This window comes from Ptychodera flava, chromosome 4, assembly GCF_041260155.1.
Source record: "Ptychodera flava strain L36383 chromosome 4, AS_Pfla_20210202, whole genome shotgun sequence".
Classification (NCBI taxonomy): domain Eukaryota; kingdom Metazoa; phylum Hemichordata; class Enteropneusta; family Ptychoderidae; genus Ptychodera; species Ptychodera flava.
In genome coordinates, this window is record NC_091931.1 from 25,801,598 (window position 1) to 25,821,001 (window position 19,404).

At 37.5% G+C, this 19,404-nt stretch overlaps 1 protein-coding gene across 1 annotated transcript; it reads right to left on the reverse strand.

The window, feature by feature from the left end:
• Positions 1–113: 113 nt before the first annotated feature.
• On the reverse strand, positions 114–12,226 carry LOC139131277 (uncharacterized). Its single transcript, XM_070697268.1, has 11 exons — positions 11,676–12,226; positions 6,498–6,686; positions 6,087–6,257; positions 5,139–5,327; positions 4,294–4,491; positions 2,909–3,509; positions 2,673–2,759; positions 2,179–2,317; positions 1,936–2,051; positions 1,638–1,785; positions 114–936 (listed from the first exon to the last, which is right to left on the reverse strand). The coding sequence occupies exons 1-11, from the start codon at positions 12,090–12,092 to the stop codon at positions 732–734; spliced, it is 2,460 nt and encodes an 819-aa protein (XP_070553369.1). The 5' UTR covers positions 12,093–12,226; the 3' UTR covers positions 114–731.
• Positions 12,227–19,404: the final 7,178 nt, after the last annotated feature.

Genomic DNA, 19,404 nt, shown 5'->3' on the forward strand with positions numbered 1-19,404 from the left:
CATGGAGAAGGAGGGGTAAGCTCTATTTCACATATGGGATTGTATTCGAAATGTTTTAAAGTATCATTTATTGAATATACCCGTAAACAAACAAAAAACAAACAGAGAACAAATAAACAAACAAACAAACACCGCTCTTTATTGACAAACATGAACACAAATACAACTAAGCATTGTTCTTTATTGTATGTGGAAATAATCATACATAAATAAACAGTATCCGGGTGCACATTGAGAACGCACCCAAACATTTTGAATGGATGAAGGCTAGGACTGTGTGAAACGCTTGCGCAGTCCATACAGGTAAAAGCAATTACATTCATTGAGGACGTAAACGCAAAATACGTAGAATAAAACAAATAAAATGTAATAACATATATTTGCCAAACATAAATAATGCAAATCGATAGTATCGAAGGAATATGAAAACTCTTTCTGTAGGTATTTTGTTTCGTAGATAATGTTGATACAATTGCTTAACTGAAATGTTAGTAAAGTTCATAGTTGTACTATTTCTACTCCTTCCATTACATCAGTCGAAAATGCACAACTATTTTGATGAGATTGCGTGTTTCCTTCCTATCAATTATAGTTATTCCTTGGTTTACGGAAGAAATTGCATAGTCAACTGATTGAGATAACTGTCTTGTACACTGCTTATATCGTCAGATCTAATCTTTAGTGAGATTAAATTTCAGTGAGCTGCAGCTACGCTCATTCATGGCATTTCGTCACTCCATTTTGACAAGCAATCCGTACAGAATCACAGCTCCGCGTTCCTTGGTGAACCATTCAATTTCTTGGTCACTGAACTTTGGGTCAATCTTTGACGTCACATCTATAGTCTTCGGTCCGACTTTGTAACTTTTGGGGTTAATACGCACCTGGAACGCCACTCTTGCCGTATATGACTTTTCTGTTGATGCGTCAGTAAATCTAAAAAGAAATGCGAACCAATTCAACACTCTGAGCGCCAAAGTCAATTTTTGTCCCCTTTATAACTATACCGCAGTCAGATTTTTTCCCATATTTTTTGCCAAATTTTGATAAAAACTGCAGTCGATGAAATATGATGTCCATTTGGTCGAAAATTATCAAAAAGTTACAGAAAAATTCATAAAAATTGGTAAAAAGTTGTTTAAATTCTGGTTGGAAAAATTACAGCACTCAGAGGCTTAAGTTTTATAATTCTATTCGTTATCAGAATTCATCAATTTGAATTACTTTTCGTACTAAGGATATAGTTCAGCTACCAGGAGTCATAACGTTAAGAGACAACAGCTATATCATTGGACTACTTTTCCATCATTTTATTCCATATGACCAGTATATTTTCGTGTTCTCCTTCAAGAATGTCGATATATTCAATATTAGCCATGGCAACAAAACGCATCGTGTAAAATATGTTAAGTAGATGATGGACAATGGCCTCTATAGTCTAGACTTAAATTTAACAGCCAATAATACTATTGGCTATTACATTCTTTTTGAAAGTTGTACAAAATCTGTTTCAATACGATTTGGGGATTGACCAAGAAAGTGTATTTTACAAGCAGAGAAGAAATACTGGCCAGAGAATAATAAGAGAAAAGTAAACACGTTCGAACTTAATGTTCAATATTATAAACGAAACCCACTCGGTTGCAGGCGCGTAAACATCACACCCTGAATATCGTATACTGGGAGAAAGGAATATCTGTTTCGTGTCAAAGGCCTTGGGCTTCCATGCGTCGGTGAAATGACCTGGACACTCGCTGAGTTTTTCTCCTCCTAAACGGGTGTCACCTGTGAAGGAAAGCGTGTACAGTCACTACAGTGCAGTTGATAGCGAAAAGTAAAATTGAAAAATTAATGTGAATTCATTGTATTGTGCTACACAAATAAAATACAGCAATGCACATCGATACTGAAGTATAGAAGTGGTCGATGACACACCTGGCATTAATAATTCTCCTGTTTCAAGGATCGGTTTCACCGCTTCAAGTCTAGTGCCGTGAAAAGCTACATGCCACTCCTTAAATACGTTCAATGCTTTAGCCTTAGGCGCCGTCCTGAAAATACACAATCATGAAACGTTCTTTCGATGAAGTTTTAAAAATCTCCCTAAAACACAACAATAATCATGGTAGTCCATGTAATTTGTCTAGTGATTTTGGCAAACTTTTATGTCATCCTTACTTTAGAGCAAAGCGACACCATCCGATTGGTACTCCAAAAAGTTTTGGTGGTTGCCCTCTCGCACAGTACATATCGTCACCTCTGTTGCCATGACAATGTACACAGTAGCAAACGTCGAATTGCGGTTCAAAGTAATCATCTGAAATTGCATATATTAAGAGAAAGGCACGTGACAAGGAAAATTCAAAGCACATATCTATTTGCTTTCTTCTACACTAGAATTCTTTTGATTATTTTTACAAATCTGTAAGATCAATATGAATAATGTTTCATAAATAAAATTCATTATTGTTTCACGTGAAAGGTAATTTTAACAAACCATTGCGTTTCAAAATATTTACTACTCCGTATGTTAAGTCTTGGTTTTCCAATTTTGCTGACACGTTTATCCCTACCAAATCTACTGGAATAGACAAACATGAACTCGTTGCGATTTCACAATAATAACAATAACACCACACTTTCAACATTATGCTTTTCTTAGGTCAGCGAACCTGCTAAATATAGAGAGTTCTTAAACTTTTCGCAGAGATCTCGGTAAGTGCAGCGACCTCTTGCGGCGATAGCTGTTCTTCCTATACCTGTAAAGTTTAAGAAGGTAAATATATTCGTCTTGGTTAAATAAAACGATAACAACGTTCGAATTCAAAAATTGACAGCATTGATAAAATCGATTGTACTTGATAAGACATGAAATACTCGGCATTAACATGGCAAACAAGTGTGTCACCTTGACAGATAGGATTGATCTTTATCAAAGCTCTCTTTGCTGCTTGCACGACAGCAGTATTTCCAGATCGTTGTAATGACGTCAGACTTGTGACAACGCCTGGTGCAGAAGTGATCACTGGTTTGTTTCTTTCCAAATGTGCGAGCAGCCCCAGTGTGTTAGCAGCAGACTCCTGTACGTCCGGTCGGTTCTGATTCAACAGGTCAACAAGGATCAGCACTCCGCCTAATTCAACGATCAAACCTTTGTTCTTGTTATTCACTGCTATGTTACAAAGCGCTCTCGACATATCGGCTATCGAATAAGCACAGGCTTTCATGTTGCCCTCAAATTTCGGATTTGTAAATGTCGCCTTTAACGTGCTCAGAGTATATATTATCAAATGTTTGTCTGCAGTCAAAATGTTGACGTCTTGGTCCTCGACGATTTCAGATAATATTAACATCGCTCCCATCGCTAATGTTAAGTCCTCGGACTTCAGAATCGGAGAAAGTCTTTCAATAGCACGTAGATCTCTATAGTTTTGTCTGTTCCGAGCGACCTTTGCGCAGTGATATAACACAACAACCGCGGACATGATAAGGGACCATCTTCTTTGTGCCTGGGGGAAAAGTGCAATATTCACGTAGATTTATTTTACTTGGAATTAATTATGTCCTTTGCAGTGAAAATTCTGAGATCTAAGACGTGAAAAACTTTCTTGACGTAGTTCAGGTTGCATAAGTCGAGGTTGTTTGCCAGACTGTAAAATTTTAAGGGGTGTACCCTTCAATCATGGTATCAACGGTTCATCAATGAAGAATAAAGTTAAACTAAACATGATTCTTATACAAAATTATTTTTATCTTCTCTTTCAAATCATGTTACAGACAATAAATAACGAAATGTCATCTTTTAATATCTAAACATTGATTCCTATATCTTTTGCTGAGTCCCGTAATTTTATGGCTTTCTTCCCTTTATGTATTACTTTTAAGGTATTATCCCGAAGAAACGAGTAATGATTGGCAAGCCAGAAAGGACTATACTCGGAAAGCATACAGGTATGTGTGTTTGGCTGATATGTTCATGTTTATGTCCATATGTCTGAAGGCGTTGGTAATATCTTCGCTCAGTTATTAAAATAAAGCGTTTCAACGATATCCGTTGCGGCGATAATCATCAATGACATCATTAAGGTTATCAGTTAGAAACATCTCAAACATCACATCTTTGAACTTTCTGTATATGTAAACAGCAGCCACAAAACTGTGAAAGACATCCCATAAATACTTATGTGGCATCCCCAGAAACATCGCTTGATCTTCAGGTAGTGATGAAAACAATTGACTAGGATTAATCTAAATGTTGATAAATATCTTACATATATTCTGGAAATCCCATACCTCTTGCAGACAGGAATCAGTGTTTGCTACTGAAACACTGTCATGTACACCCCTCCTGAGCATGACAGGACTTTTAAGTACAACTGTACTGGACGATCGAGAGCTAACCTGTATCGGATGTTCACCTTTCACATAAGCTTCTATTAAATCACAAATCGAGTCAAATCCTTCTGTTGTAAACGAGAACATGTACTTGTGCTGTGTTGGGAAAAATGGAAGTAAATTTAATTAGTACACATTGATGGTTGGTGCAAAACCCATAAAAAATAAGGTGCCACAAAACCAGTACCTCCTTTAAAAATCATTCAAACATGGTCAGACAATAAAAATATTTCCACAATACAACTTAGCTACTGTATTCTTCCATGCATTTATTAAAACTAGTTTAAGTTTTACACATGCAGGGTCCGTTGTATGGCAAAGTCAGAGATTCAGCCTTCGTAAATTACATGTAAGTGAAGGTGCCCCATCAAAACACACTTCTTCATTTTCAATCGTTCCTACCAAGACTTAGACAAGACCAAGAATACCAGGGCTGATAACAATGACCAGTCGTTATGTACCAATCCGGGCATTTACCGGGAATAGCCTTCGCTATTTGTTTTTACTAGGGTCAACGAGTCGAAAGTAAGGGCTTGTTTTGGTATGAATATATCAAATGTAATGAATTTACTACTGGATTTTATAAACTCAAAATCATATCACAGCTTTTATTGCAATTACAGAGGGTATATGCTTGCAATAACAAGGCTTAACGATTTCGGTTCAATCGTCTGTTAAAGTTTAAAGCACTCATGGACAAGAGGTTTTGATAAAAAGGTTAAATTATCATATACTCAACTTACATCTCGTTCTTTTATCACAAAATGGATGTCTGTTCCATCCAATTTAACAGACAACACAAACTGGCCAGAACCATCTTCTTTTCGCCGGACGAGGAAATCTCCGTCGTCTTTTAGAAGTTCATTGGTTTTTACTCTTGATAAGCAGCCGTGGTACCATACCCTGTACGCCAATGTTCTGTCTTCTATAACCTTAATATAGTGAGAGTTAGATAATCATAAAACACTGCCAATCTATTTTGGCTTAGTTTAATTGCAGTAACATTGAAGTTAGATTTCCATCTTTTCCGCGTCTGCGCAATGACGTAGAGAGACTGGCTCAAAGTTAGGCCCGAAAAGAAGTGTTGCAAAACCCTAGAAAGTCTCAAAGATGAAACTTCAAGACTCTAAGAGACACTAGAAGTAAATAGAGAACCTTACAATGTCAACTTTGGGTACAGCAACTCAGATTCCGTGTCATCACCTGATGACAGCGTCTATTGTTTAAAACGCTAGTAGTAATATTGAAGCACTCGAATGCCTTGTCATGCGTGGTTTTGTTGACAGTGTAATATCGAGTACATCTCAATAGTTATGGAACCTAAAAAGTAGACTACGCCTGCAGTACTTTTGTGACATTCAAATTTCAAATTTTTAACATTCAAAAGGTAGACTTGTATTTCATCAAACTTTCATCGCCCTGTTACTCTTCGCCTATCGTTTTCAGGCTATTATTTTCATTTTCACTGCCATATATTCTTCTTGACGTCACAACAACAGCAGACAGTAGAAGCTTCTAATATCTATGCAATAGGAATCAGCAAGAGTTTTCTCTAATCCCTAGGCATAAAAAGGTCTTCTACTTATTATAATATTTATTCCGATCCAAACCAAACTGTACCCGAATTGACTTTCTTCTTAAAATATATAGTCTTTAAACTACGGACAGTAAGCTATCAAGAACTGTCATACCTGTTGCAGCTGTGCTCCTTCGTCTGCTCTGCCGCCGAAAATGTTTCTTCTCACGATAGGACGTTTGAGTAATAGTTGAGAGGAAGATATAACTGAAGTTCTACTTTTCACGCAACCTTCTATTAAGTCAGAAACTGTGGTAAATCCATTCCCTTCGAACCTGTATTTTTGCTGATAACATAAAACGCTTCATGGGAAAAACACTGTCTCTTATAAAATAAAAATCAACTTATACGCAAGCAAGGCACACTAACAGCAAGAGGTATGTCGTATATCACATACAGTTGCTTGCTATACAGATGTAATGAAAACGCCCAAAAGAGCGAAGCATTCGACGATTCCCTTTTATAAATTGTAATGATAACCAAATAACAAGAGACAATCATAGGAGAGGTATCTGTTTCAACTTACGTCCTGTTCTTTAATTAATATATGTTTTTCTGTTCCACCCCATTTCACAGACAACACAAACTGTCCAGAACCGTCCTCTTTCCGCCGTACAAGGAAATCTCCATCTTCTTGCAAAAGTTGACTGGCTTTCGCTCTTGGTAACATGTCATGGTACCACACCATATGTGTCAATCGTGGGTCAACTGCAGGCTGAAATGGCAACCAGTTAATTCATTCATTCATTCATTCATTCATTCATTCATTCATTCATTCATTATATAATTAATTTATTTGTTTCATTTATTGTTTGTTTATTTGTGTGTTTGGTTATATGTTAAGTTATCATTTCAGCTTGTTTGTTAATTTTTATTACTTATTTATAAGGTTGATAATTAATTTTAATTTTTGCTAAAATATTCAATCATTAAATGTATTCTGTATTTGTATAAATACACGATGAAATATATATTTGTACACAAACACATAGATACACACACAGATATATATATATAAATATATATATATATATATATATATATATATATATATATATATATATATATATATATATATATATATATATATATATACAAAATCATGAAATATGTTACTTAAGTTTGATGCATCCTGCATTACTCAGACAGAAGTGAAAGGATTCCTAGCTCGACACTCTTACATGTATGATTGGGACGTACATGTCTATTTAAAGGTGGTGGTAAACTTTGATAAATAACATACGATTGCAGGCAGCATAAAACTTAGGAAATATATTTCATTACTTTGTACTTGAAGTAATTTGTGTTATTATTCATAACGCTATGCTGATTCGCTGCATGATTTCATGCATTGAAGTCATTTAACTGTAAATCGAGCAATGTAATTTCCCACGAGGATATCTGTATATTTATATATCTATCTATATATATATCTATATATCTATACATATATATATATATATATATATATATATATATATATATATATATATATATATATATATATATATATATATATATATATCCGTGATGCAGAGGTTACAGCGTTTTGTCTTGTCTTCACTTCCTCAAGAAACACGATGACAACCAGGAAAATACAGAAACCTATAGATTCAAAACTAGCAAGTACCCACTGCAACTCGACGAGCTGAAACATTTTCAGGACGACGTGCTGAATGGTGGAAACGATAGAATTCAGAAACGTCTAATGCACCTTCCAAAGCAAACTCAAGCATGATTCCAACACAACCAAGAAAGCTGACAAGCTCATCATTCCAGCCGACAATACAACGAACTTCTACAAAGTAAGCAAAGAGCATTATGACAAACTCCTCAACGAGAACATCACCAAATCTTACAAGAAAGAGAATGACAGCAGCATTAATGACATCAACAGAGAGGCTAAATTGATCACCGAAAAACTGAAGATCGATGACAGGGTGGAAACTATGGCAGAAAAAGAAGCTTTTGTGGCACCATTTTTCAACTGGTATAGCCACAAACTAATGACGTCAAAATCGCCGTACACTAAACACAGACGCCCCGTAATTGCGGCACCGTCTAACTAATAAGGTTAAAATAATATAAATTTGCACTTTCTTCAAATCGCTGTCACAATCTCCGACTGCTTAGTTTTTTGTATTGGGTGATGTACAGTGGGGGCCAGGATTGGGGTTAGCTGACCAAATTGTTGGAACGGAGCGAGCGAAGCCAGCGGAGTTCCGACAATTTGGTCAGCTAACCCCAATTTCTGGCTCTCACTGTGCTTCACCCAACACAAAATCAAGCAAATGAAGACCATCACAGACTTTTTAGGGTTAGGGTTTGTTAGTTCATGTGATCACGGCAATAATTCCGTCTCATTCCGGGTACAATATGTCCGCTCTCACGTTTTATTCATCAAATTTGTTGTCATGTACAAACTGACCCCGACGGCAATGGCCCTATTGACCCCTTTTCGATATAGCCGTTGCCAAAGATGGCACATAGTTACATAACAGAATTTAGAGTTCATTCAAATGCAAATAATAATCAATATGACGGCCAAAACATCTGTGTATGTTTCATTTGCATTACTTCTTCTACAGACCGAAAATCACACCTGTACATTAGTTCAAACTCTGTTATTGATTGGTTTAATTTTTTGTCCACAAATTTGTTTCCTTTATCTTTGCGATATGCCTCCCAATAGATTTTTAGCCAGACTGTATTATGGAAATTTATGAATACACGGATGTAAACAAAAAAACATCTATAATGAATTCAAGTCTCCTCAGTTCTCTCATTTCACCGCTAATCATTGTCTGCATTTTGTGGATCCTCAAACCTTCGCCCACACCAACATCTTTGAAGGCATGTGGATGCATGCCATGCGAACTTGGATTGGCTTCACACCTTCAGACTTATTTCCAACTTGTCTTTATAGAATATTATGAGTTCATGTAGCGGAGGCGTTTCGGCGAAAAAGCTAAGGCGTGGATTTTACTTGTTCAACATATTTCAATTCTCTGTCCTTCAAGTTTACAGTCCCCTTCATCTGCACATAACACCATATTACAGGTGCAGCCAACGAACAATGCTCTTTTAAAGGGGTCTTTACTACGACAAGATATATTGTGCATGACAAGTAATGTGAATTGACTAATTTTAAGTCATGAGGGTAATTGATTAGCTGTTCATAATTTGCCCTCCCACTGAACATTTATTCGACTTACCCTCCCGCACCCAGACTTCATTTTTACCCACTACCCACTTATTTTTGCCTGTTTCCCCTCCCCACTGTCAATTTTGAAGCTCCCCGGCCCTGCCAAGTGGCGAGAAAAACTTGCCGATTTCCCCTGCCCTTGAAAAAATCCCCCACAATATTTCTCATTCCATTTCCCCTGCAGACATGAAGCTACCCTACCCTGAGATGAAAAAACCTAGCTGTCGATTTTCCACTGCCCTGTGAAAAAAATTTCCATGAAAATTGACATTCCCATGCAGACACATACTGCAGTGGCCTTATACCGGAAACACCATGGCTCTACTTCCCCTGTAGCTTCCCCTCTCTCCTTGTTTTTCGCCAAGCCCTGTCCTCGGGACAATCAACCGATATCTGCCCGGCCCTGCCCGACAAAAAACCTAAAATTTGCTCCCCTGCCACCTAAAAATATGTCCCCTGCCCAAGCAAAATTAAAATTTTAAAATTTCAAAAATTGCTCCCAGAATAGCTTTTTCAATGAATAGCTCCGTTGGCTGCACCTGATATTATGCCAAATGTTTTGAGACGGTCTAAAAACTAATATCGATATCACGCCTAAGTTAACAACTCAGGAGGCCACTGCCGCTGATGTGTGACACTGGGAATGCACAAACCAGACGAAGTTCGTGCTAGTGACAATATATGCACCCTAAATCATTATATTGGCAGCGAATTTCGTTTGCTTCTGTACTTAATTCACTTCGTCGATGGGTGCAATTTTTATGTTATTTCCGTGGCATATCCAAAGCATTGTTGTTCACGTTTTCATCTACAATAGCAATGAAATATTGCATTTCATACATGTTGAGTGATGAAACACTTTTATATAAAAGTGTATCCTGTCAAAAACGGAACACACACCTTTCGTATTGTAAAAAAGGCAGCAAATGACAAATTCAATAATAAATGTCAAACACAAAGTTTTCAACATATAAAACGTCCTAAACAAGTGACAATTTTATACTTTAACTGTGCAAATAGAACAAATAATATGAAAAATATTCAAACAATAACAAATCTGCACAACAAACACGACAATGCAGAGAAAAAAGTAAAGACAGGCAATAAAGCAATCAATGCAGAGGCATAAATTCAATAAAAGAAGGAAAATACGTGAAAAGACTTTCAAATCATTACAAGTGACGTTATAAATTAATCAGTTCCTGCTTAGCATTATCATCCTAACGTTAACATGAAACCTTGCATCCTTTCTCGCAACTTGTTCACGTGCAGTACAGGTTATAGGTAGTGCTTCACATGCTGGAGGTTCTGGGTTCGACCCCCGGCAAAAAAATGGGACCCTCCTTTTCAATTATTTCCCCCTAAGTTTCCAAGTCCCCATTCCTAACTCTTACCCCCAAAAATTTATCGCCCCTTTTAGAACGTTACCTTTGACCTCATTTCCATAAGTACGCACATCTTTGACGTCATCAGTTTGTGGTTATACCACTTGTAAAATGATGCCGCTTTTGTAACTTTAAAAGACCACAAGGAAAATTTTGCCAACAAACCTACCTGCAGGCTCATCAACCCATCGAAATCAGAAATAGGCATCATAAGGAAAACCATCCTGGACCGTGTAAACCGAGATATACTGCGTAAGACGCACCTGAATCAATGGAAGAACACATATGACGTCACGAACTGGTTCAAATGCATCAATCGGAGAGAACACAGCAACCAAGTCATGTAACCGCCGCAAAAAAGAAGATTGCCCATTGTCCGGAAACTGTCTCACGCCCTCAGTAGTATACAAAGCCACCGTAAATACAAGCAATGATACAAAGCACTATACAGGACTCACAGACTCAGCTTTCAAAACAAGATATACATATCACAAACATACTTTCACAACATCAAAACACAGGTACAGCACGGAGCTCTCAAAATACATATGGACCCTCAAGGACAGCAACACAAAATACAACGTCATATGGTCTATCATTGACAGAGCCCAGCCTTACTCAACCAAGACAAAACGCTGTATCCTCTGCATCACGGAGAAAATTCACATGATCAACTCAGACAAGTCAACACTGCTAAACAAACGTACAGAATTTCTTTCGAAGTGTAGACACAGAAGCAACTTCCTTCTCATTAACACTTGAACGCGCCAGAACAACCGCCTCGTTTGCATATACACCTGACCCTATATATAGGTAGCCACGAGCCCGCCAACATCACTCCTGACGATTGCCAAGCGCATGAAACAGTCAAATGCGAGTAATTCATTCCTTTACTTTATAGTGCATGTTCTTCTTCACATGTTCTCAATCAAATTAAATGTATTATGCTATTTTGAGACATATTATGCAGTATGCATGCACTCATCTATTTCAAATTAGCAGATTTCTGAACATTCTGTCTGCCATATCGACCAGATTACAATTATGCACAGTGTCACATTCATTTTAAGAAAATCGTTACGTGCCAGACTGTATGTAAGTAATAAAAAGTTACCTTTCTCTTCTGTTGTATTTCTTTATTCAGTCTGTCGATGTCACTAAACATAAGCGTCAGAAGTCCTGCTTGGCCGAACTGTTCGCAGAGTTTGGAACTGCCTTCGGAATAATTTCTACATGTCCTTCTGATCAACGTTATACCATAAAGGACATGCTTCATCTCTGTTCCACTGTCATAAATTTCGTAAAGATACTGCAAGAACTTAGTCAATACATATCCGCCTCCTAGTCTTGCCAGATTATCGCCCAAGTTTCGATGAATCTGCTCGTCGTCTGTGCTTTCAAATGGCTGACTTATACATGAGGAAACTGCGTCTAAGCTCGACAGGATGTCAACGCCTCTGCCCTTTAACAGGTCCACAGCTTTCTCCATCTTCGATACAACAACATAAGTGTATGTGAAGCCTCGCAACATACACTACTCTTGTGCCATTGATGTCTTGAAAACATGAAAAATGAAGGACTTCAATCGAGGGAACTGAACTTTTTTACCCGGCATCGAAGGCGACACTACAAGAAATGGAAGTCTTTACCAAAGTCCACTGACTGGACGCCCCCTAACCTCGAATACTCGTGATCGCTACGCAAGTAGAGACTTTGTGTGTTTGTTCAATACATTGTAAATCATATTTCATGACGTGCTGCAATCATCATGTAAATATACGTCTCCATACTCGAAGGGGACAATAGATCTTTTATCACAAAACAATGTCGGTCACTGGCAGGTTTATGGGAATTTTATGCTCACTCAATCCATCACATTGCTAGTATTGTTGATTCCATCCAAGACAATTAATGTATTTCGAGTTCGTGACGGTAAATAATACGGAAACGAGTAATTCTCGAGTTTTACAATCCAAAGGAAAACGGCTCACACGAAAACCATTACTGCAACTACATTAGCTGGATTTACCCATTCAAAATTATCAACGAATAAATGATTCGAAGCAATCCCCACAAAGATGAAAACTATAACCCTTCTTATATTTTTAAAGGGAGTATGTCAGTGCATTTTTGCCACTTACATTGTTCTTGAGATAAAGGCCTCAATATATCAAGAGTGATTTGTCGATACAAGCAAACAATAGTTGAAATATCTGTGCCCCATCAGATCATCTAACCAAATTTTTTGTGCCAAGTGTAATAAAAGCATACAACCATGGCGACTTTACTGTTGATTAAGCCTACTTGATACAGTCAGAAATTCTGCTTTTATTAAGACAAAACAGACCCTGCCAAGGATTGTAAATGAGAGTTAATGATTGTGGCTACACCGCCACATACCGTGGTTGATCTGCTATTTGCCAAAACCAAATCGGGTCAAGAGATAATGCTCGTGGCATTTGAACACTTACTCGTCATAAAGCATTGTACTTTACATGTATTCCAAGCCGATAGAAAACTTGGCAACCCAAGTATAAACGTAACTTTCTTCTACCTTCAGAAAGAAATGCATTTCACAAGCTGACCAATTACCTACTTTAAATGCGAATCCCTTTATATGGTATTATATTTCATTTAAAGATATTACGACGTGTAGTATTGAGTATGAAAAGTTATCGGGCATTCATGTGATCTTTGACCTTGTGTGTTTGTGCAACCTACATACCAACGATTTTTTGCTAACAGTTAATACTGAGTGTTTGCGATTCAATGTCAGGGACCTGTTTGTCGAGGGGCAGTTTTGTGTCATTAAATTCCGAGTAATCGGTGACACAAATAAAAACGGATTTTGCCGTTTCTGCCCCTCTTTCCTCACCAGAATACATTAAATGTCACAATGGTCTTCACTGATAGATTAAATTAGCCTTGGTAAGTTATAGCAGCGTAGGAACACGCTTTTCAAGTAAATAAAACAGGATTTACAGTTTTCTTACAATGCTAGGATGTCTGCTGCGGATCGATCTCAATGTAACAACAACTGGTATTAACTTGTATACTCTGTAAAATTGTATTTTCTAAGAAAAGGGAAGGGATTGACGTAAGCAAATAATTCTTACCTTTTACCAACATCGGCAAATACAGTGGTAGACTTCTACAGAGTATGAGCTGTACAATGTCATCATAATGCCGTGCATACACTTCAAGTGACAGAAGTGCAGCGATCTGAAAGAGGGTGTTCTACGTGCTGCTAATGCCCAGCACAAATGAAGTTTGACACTGTGGAAATGACATAGCTACATGCTGTCTCTGATCAGCGCTCATTCAAATTCAACACGATGCAGGATAAGCAAACACAGTGGTAGATTTGTACCGAGTATAAACTCTACGGTGTGAATGTTATGTGTACACTTCAGGTGACAGAAGTGCAAACGTCTAAAAGAGGTTGCTTTGGCATAAATCAAATAGCCAAAGCATTTCAATATTGACAATTTCGAAGTGTCATACCTAAGTAGAGTCTCTGACTTCTGGAAATATTCTCCGGTACTAAATTTATAAATTCATAAATTTATATTGCTGTGCTATATGCTTACTAAATACATATGCTTGACATCTGTGATAAATTGTATGGATTTTTCTTTTAAATAACCGCTTTATGACCCCTAACCTTTCCATAATCTTGCCATTTTTACTTAATTTTTTGCGGGGACGAGAAAGATTGCAACTTTGCACAATGGAAAACTAGATTTGATAGGAGGGGCAAGATGAAGTTGGATGTTTGTGCTCCAATATTTGATGTACCATTTTCGGAGTTGGCTGAGCTTGTATACTGTCTCCAATAATTTCATACTTTCTCCATCAAGAGAAGACTGGCACTTTGATGTGTACATTTCAGTCATATTTTAAACACGGTCTGGCAAACAGGTTTAAATACGTGAGAAATATTTGAGCACACTGTTTTTGTTAAGGTACAAGGCGCCTCGGGGACAGATAGTCGGCCTCTGAAATTTCTACAATTTTCTTTTCAGATCTATCACTTGTGGGGGCTCATTGTAAAGCTCTTGGAGAAAGAAAAACTTTCACCGGCTTAGTTTTTCGAAAATCCAAAATTTAATGTTCCCCCATAGAGTATTTTGAATATTAAACATCGCAAAATGTTCGGTAACTTGTTTCGCCAGTTACGAATTTTGTACGGTGACCCCTCGATTTTTTATTGTTGATTTGGTAAGAGAACGGTTGAAAGATTCATTAAGAAAGTTTGAGCAAAAGTTTAAGTATTTCACTTTCGAGGCGCATACTACGTAAGTTCGTGTGCTAGTAAATCTGTGCTTCAACATTATTTCTTGGTAAGAGGTCCACATATTTTTCTTTCACGACTTTGACTCTGTTATGTACCTGCACTTTGTGATGGGCTGCACTATGTTTGTCCTATACTATGACTGTGTAATATGACTTTTGACTTATAATTTTTGGATAACTGATCGGATTGACTGCTATTAAAAAGCTATTGATAAACTGCAATGGATTACATCAAAAACTCGCCACATCCCACAGCTCCTTTCGTCAGATGGCACCCAGTCTCAAATTATTCGATCAACTTTGCTCTCAATGCACCGCTATTCGGATCTCGACCCGATGTAACTTATAGTTATAGTGCCCGTCAAAACAACCAGTGGAATATTTGACTTTTACAAATCACTCTGTTTTAATTTGCATTTATTCCCGGCTTCATTTTTCGTAGTCTGACATCTCGATATTGCATTAACCAGAAAACTGTGTACAATGTGTTTTTTTTTGCTTTACCTCTCCAATTTTGTGAGATAAATCACCGTCATAAAATGAATAGAAGAACGAGTGTCTCCGTAAAGTACAGAGGGGCCAAAAAAATGCAACCGTACTTATTAAATAAAACAATTGCTAAATAATTGCAGCAAAAAGTAATGACTTGCACATGTTCCAGAAAGTTTGCTACTGATACTGAAATTGCAGCGGACACAATAATGTACTAGTAGCAAACGTGACCTTTGAAATACCTTCTAGATTCACATACTTAACCGGTCATCAAGTAACAGTGACCTCATCATCACACGCGTATGATCTGTGCAGTGCGATAACGATACAGTTCACCTACTTCAGGTGACAGGACTACAGTGTCGAATGCCCAAGGTATTTTAAGTTTGACGTTGTTGAGCTCACATAGCTACATGTGGTTTTTGAACTTCTTCGTGAGATATCCAGCAGAACACATTCATATTTCAAATTTCTATATTTTTTCTATGTTTGATGTTCATGATAAAAGTATATGAAATTGTTTCTGTTTTAAACATACTTTTTTCCCCTGGCCTTTTAATATCCATGCCATATTTACTTATTTATCTGTGAGAATAACAGATAATCTAACTGTGAACAATGGACCATTTTATTGGGAGGATAGGGCAGAAGGAAGACTTAAATTTTTTCACAATACACTTTTTGATATACTATTTTCGGAGTTGGCAGGATTTAAATCATTTAAGAAGTTCTACGGTAGATACGGAGATGTTGTATCAAAATATGACCTGTCTGTTACTCAAATGATGAGTGACAGCATACCAAATTTTGACTCACAAAAGTAATTTGGTGAATTCACCAAATAACAATGGATTTGTCGCTTTGGGTCAATCTTGACGGGTGCGGCTAGCTGGCAGGGTACGCTTACCCATTCCGGACACCTGGTACCACCACTATTTTGTGGTTCAAGATGACCCCATTGCCTTTGTCATTTTCAATATGTTCCTTGGACCTGGTAACTTTCTTAGTTACCTTGAATGATAACGATTATTGGACCTGATTTGATGTCTATTGCCACGCCCAGGTGGATATGTCTGCTGGTGGATTTTAGTCCCCGAGCATATCAGTAGCCTGGTTATCAATAATCTATTCATGAAATTAAGTACTATAAGGAAGACCGGTTTGGGTCGAGACCGGAAAAACAAAACTACCTCTGATGGATTGTATAGGGCAAACAATTCATCAGTTGGACTGAGCCCTAGGCTAAATCTACATGACATTCTTAAGGAAAATATGGAATGTGATTGTTCTGTGTCACAGTGTCTGACTAGAAATTGCAAGACATGTGATATTCTGATCACTGCCACTGTGACACGGAGTAATCTGTCCAAAAAGTCGTACCACACAAAGGCATTTGAGTCCCTTTCATGCCAATCTAAGAACATCATTTATGGCATAGAGTGCACTTTGTGTGGTCTTATATATGTCGGAGAGACCGGGGAAAAACTTTCTAAGAGGATGTGTGGGCATAGGTCAGGAATTAACAACAATCTGCCAACCTGCCTTTACACTCACTTCAATGGTCCTCTTCACTCAGTATTGAATATGAAAGTAAGAATATTAGAAAAAATTTACCATCCTTCTAATAGTTCAATACTGAGTAGGAGTTATCGCAAACAACGTGAACACCACTGGATCACTGAACTTGGCACAGCTATGCCTTATGGCTGTAATGATAACATACTAGGTGTGGGTAACCTATCTAGCCCCAGGGGAAAGACTGTCAATGTCATGGGTTTGTTTAATTCTCACCAGAGAAGACGACGAAGTCATGGCCATCGACACAGCAATAACACCAGTAATCCCCAGTTCAGTGATCTACTACCCATGTTAAATCAACCTTTGGGTGTTCACAAGGTAAGAACTGCATTGTTTGCATGCTCCTTGCAGAAGTTAAGATCACTTCTCCTGACTGTTGAAGCTATGAATGTATACGACCCTCTGCTGCCCGAATACCGGTTAATTGCTATTATTATGGATATAGGCAAATATCGCCTATTCAAACCTGTTCGGACAGAAAGCATCAACAGTCAGCAGAGATTGTTTTTCCCCTTGAGGTTTGTTAACAAAGGGATTGACATGATTAACATCAGCAATATCTTACACAACAAGGACGTTATGGACAAAGTACCACCTTATTTTACATTTCAAGACCCTCCTATAGTGTCCTATACCTATTCTAAGACCATAGGTAGGAAATTGTTTAATTACAATAGGGTCTTGAAAGAAATTGATATTAAGAACAATGTTCATGATGGTACTTGTGATTGTATGTCATCTCCCTTTTGTTACAAACCTCACGGTCATATAATAACAGGTGACATGAAGATAGTTACACATCATAAGCTTCGGCAGCTGTTCCAGTTTGGCCCAAAATATCGCGAGCCACCCAAAGTAAACTGGAACTTTAACTTTAAGTTAATCATGGATGCTGCTGAGGCTTATGCTAAGAAGTGGGCTGCCCTCGAAGACGAAGACGTTGGATGTCTTTCGGACTGGCTTCGCACAGTCCGTGATAAGGTAAAATCTCGCATTTCACGTCTTCGTTCTTCACATACTGTCATCAACACTACATCTGCCTTTGATGACCCTTCTGTACGGGAATGTCTAGATGCTTTACATGATAAATATGTTGTTGTGCCTGCAGACAAAGCATCAAACAACATCATCTTTGTCTGCAAGCAATATTACATTCAATGTTTAAAGAACGAACTTCAGATTAACTCAGATGATGAGAGTAGCACAACATACTCTCTTTCAACCTTATCTGAAGAGGAAACATTGCAGAACCATTCAACAGTTTTGAGTGAATTTGGCATCAAGTTAGCGCAAGATGACAAGGTATTACCTAATCTATATTGGATTCCTAAGATCCATAAGAATCCTTATAAACAACGTTTCATAGCTGGTTCCAGTAAGTGTACAACAAAACGCCTGTCACAACTTTTAACCATCATTTTATCAACCATTAAATCTGGTTTGGTACGGTATTGTGACAAAGTTTATGAAACTAGTGGGGTCAATCAAATGTGGATATTAAAGAACTCCAAAGAATTGTTACATATTTTACAAAATAACAAAAACATGTACAATTCAATCCACACATTTGATTTTTCAACGTTGTGCACAACCATCCCACATAACAAACTGAAAGACAGGCTTTCATCTCTCGTGAAGAAAGCCTTCTTTTACAAGAATGGTAGTCGTAGGTATGAATACATTGCCATCAAGCGCAACTTGGGCTATTTCACCAACAACAGCGATGCCAAACTCAATACAGTGATGTTGAGGTGATTCAAATGCTATATTTCCTAATTGAGAACATATTTATCAAGTTTGCTGCATGACATTCAGGCAAACCATAGGCATTCCCATGGGCACAAACTGCGCCCCACTTCTTGCAGACTTATTTTTGTATTCGTATGAAGCAGAGTTCATACAATCACTTCAGAAATCTGGGTGTAAAAGGATTGCCAAGCGATTTAACAACACCCACAGATATATCGATGATCTCATCAGTTTAAACAATCCTGGTATATCCAATTATCTACACCACATCTACCCAGATGATTTAGAAATAAAAGAAACAACTGAAAGTGTGGACTCGGCTTCATACCTAGACGTATTGTTTGAAATTAGACATAATACACTATATACTAAGCTTTATGACAAAAGAGATGATTTCAATTTTGAAATCATAAACTTTCCCTTTTTGTCGAGCAATATACCATCATCTCCAGCTTATGGTGTGTATATTTCACAACTCCTTAGATACAGTAGAGCATGCAATTCATATGAAGACTTTCGAGTTAGACACAGCCTATTAGCTCAAAGTTAGTGAGGCAAGGGTTCTCAGAAAGTAGATTAGTGAAATCATTTAAGAAGTTCTACGGTAGATACGGAGATGTTGTATCAAAATATGACCTGTCTGTCACTCAAATGATGAGTGACAGCATACCAAATTTTGACTCACAAAAGTAATTTGGTGAATTCACCAAATAACAATGGATTTGTCG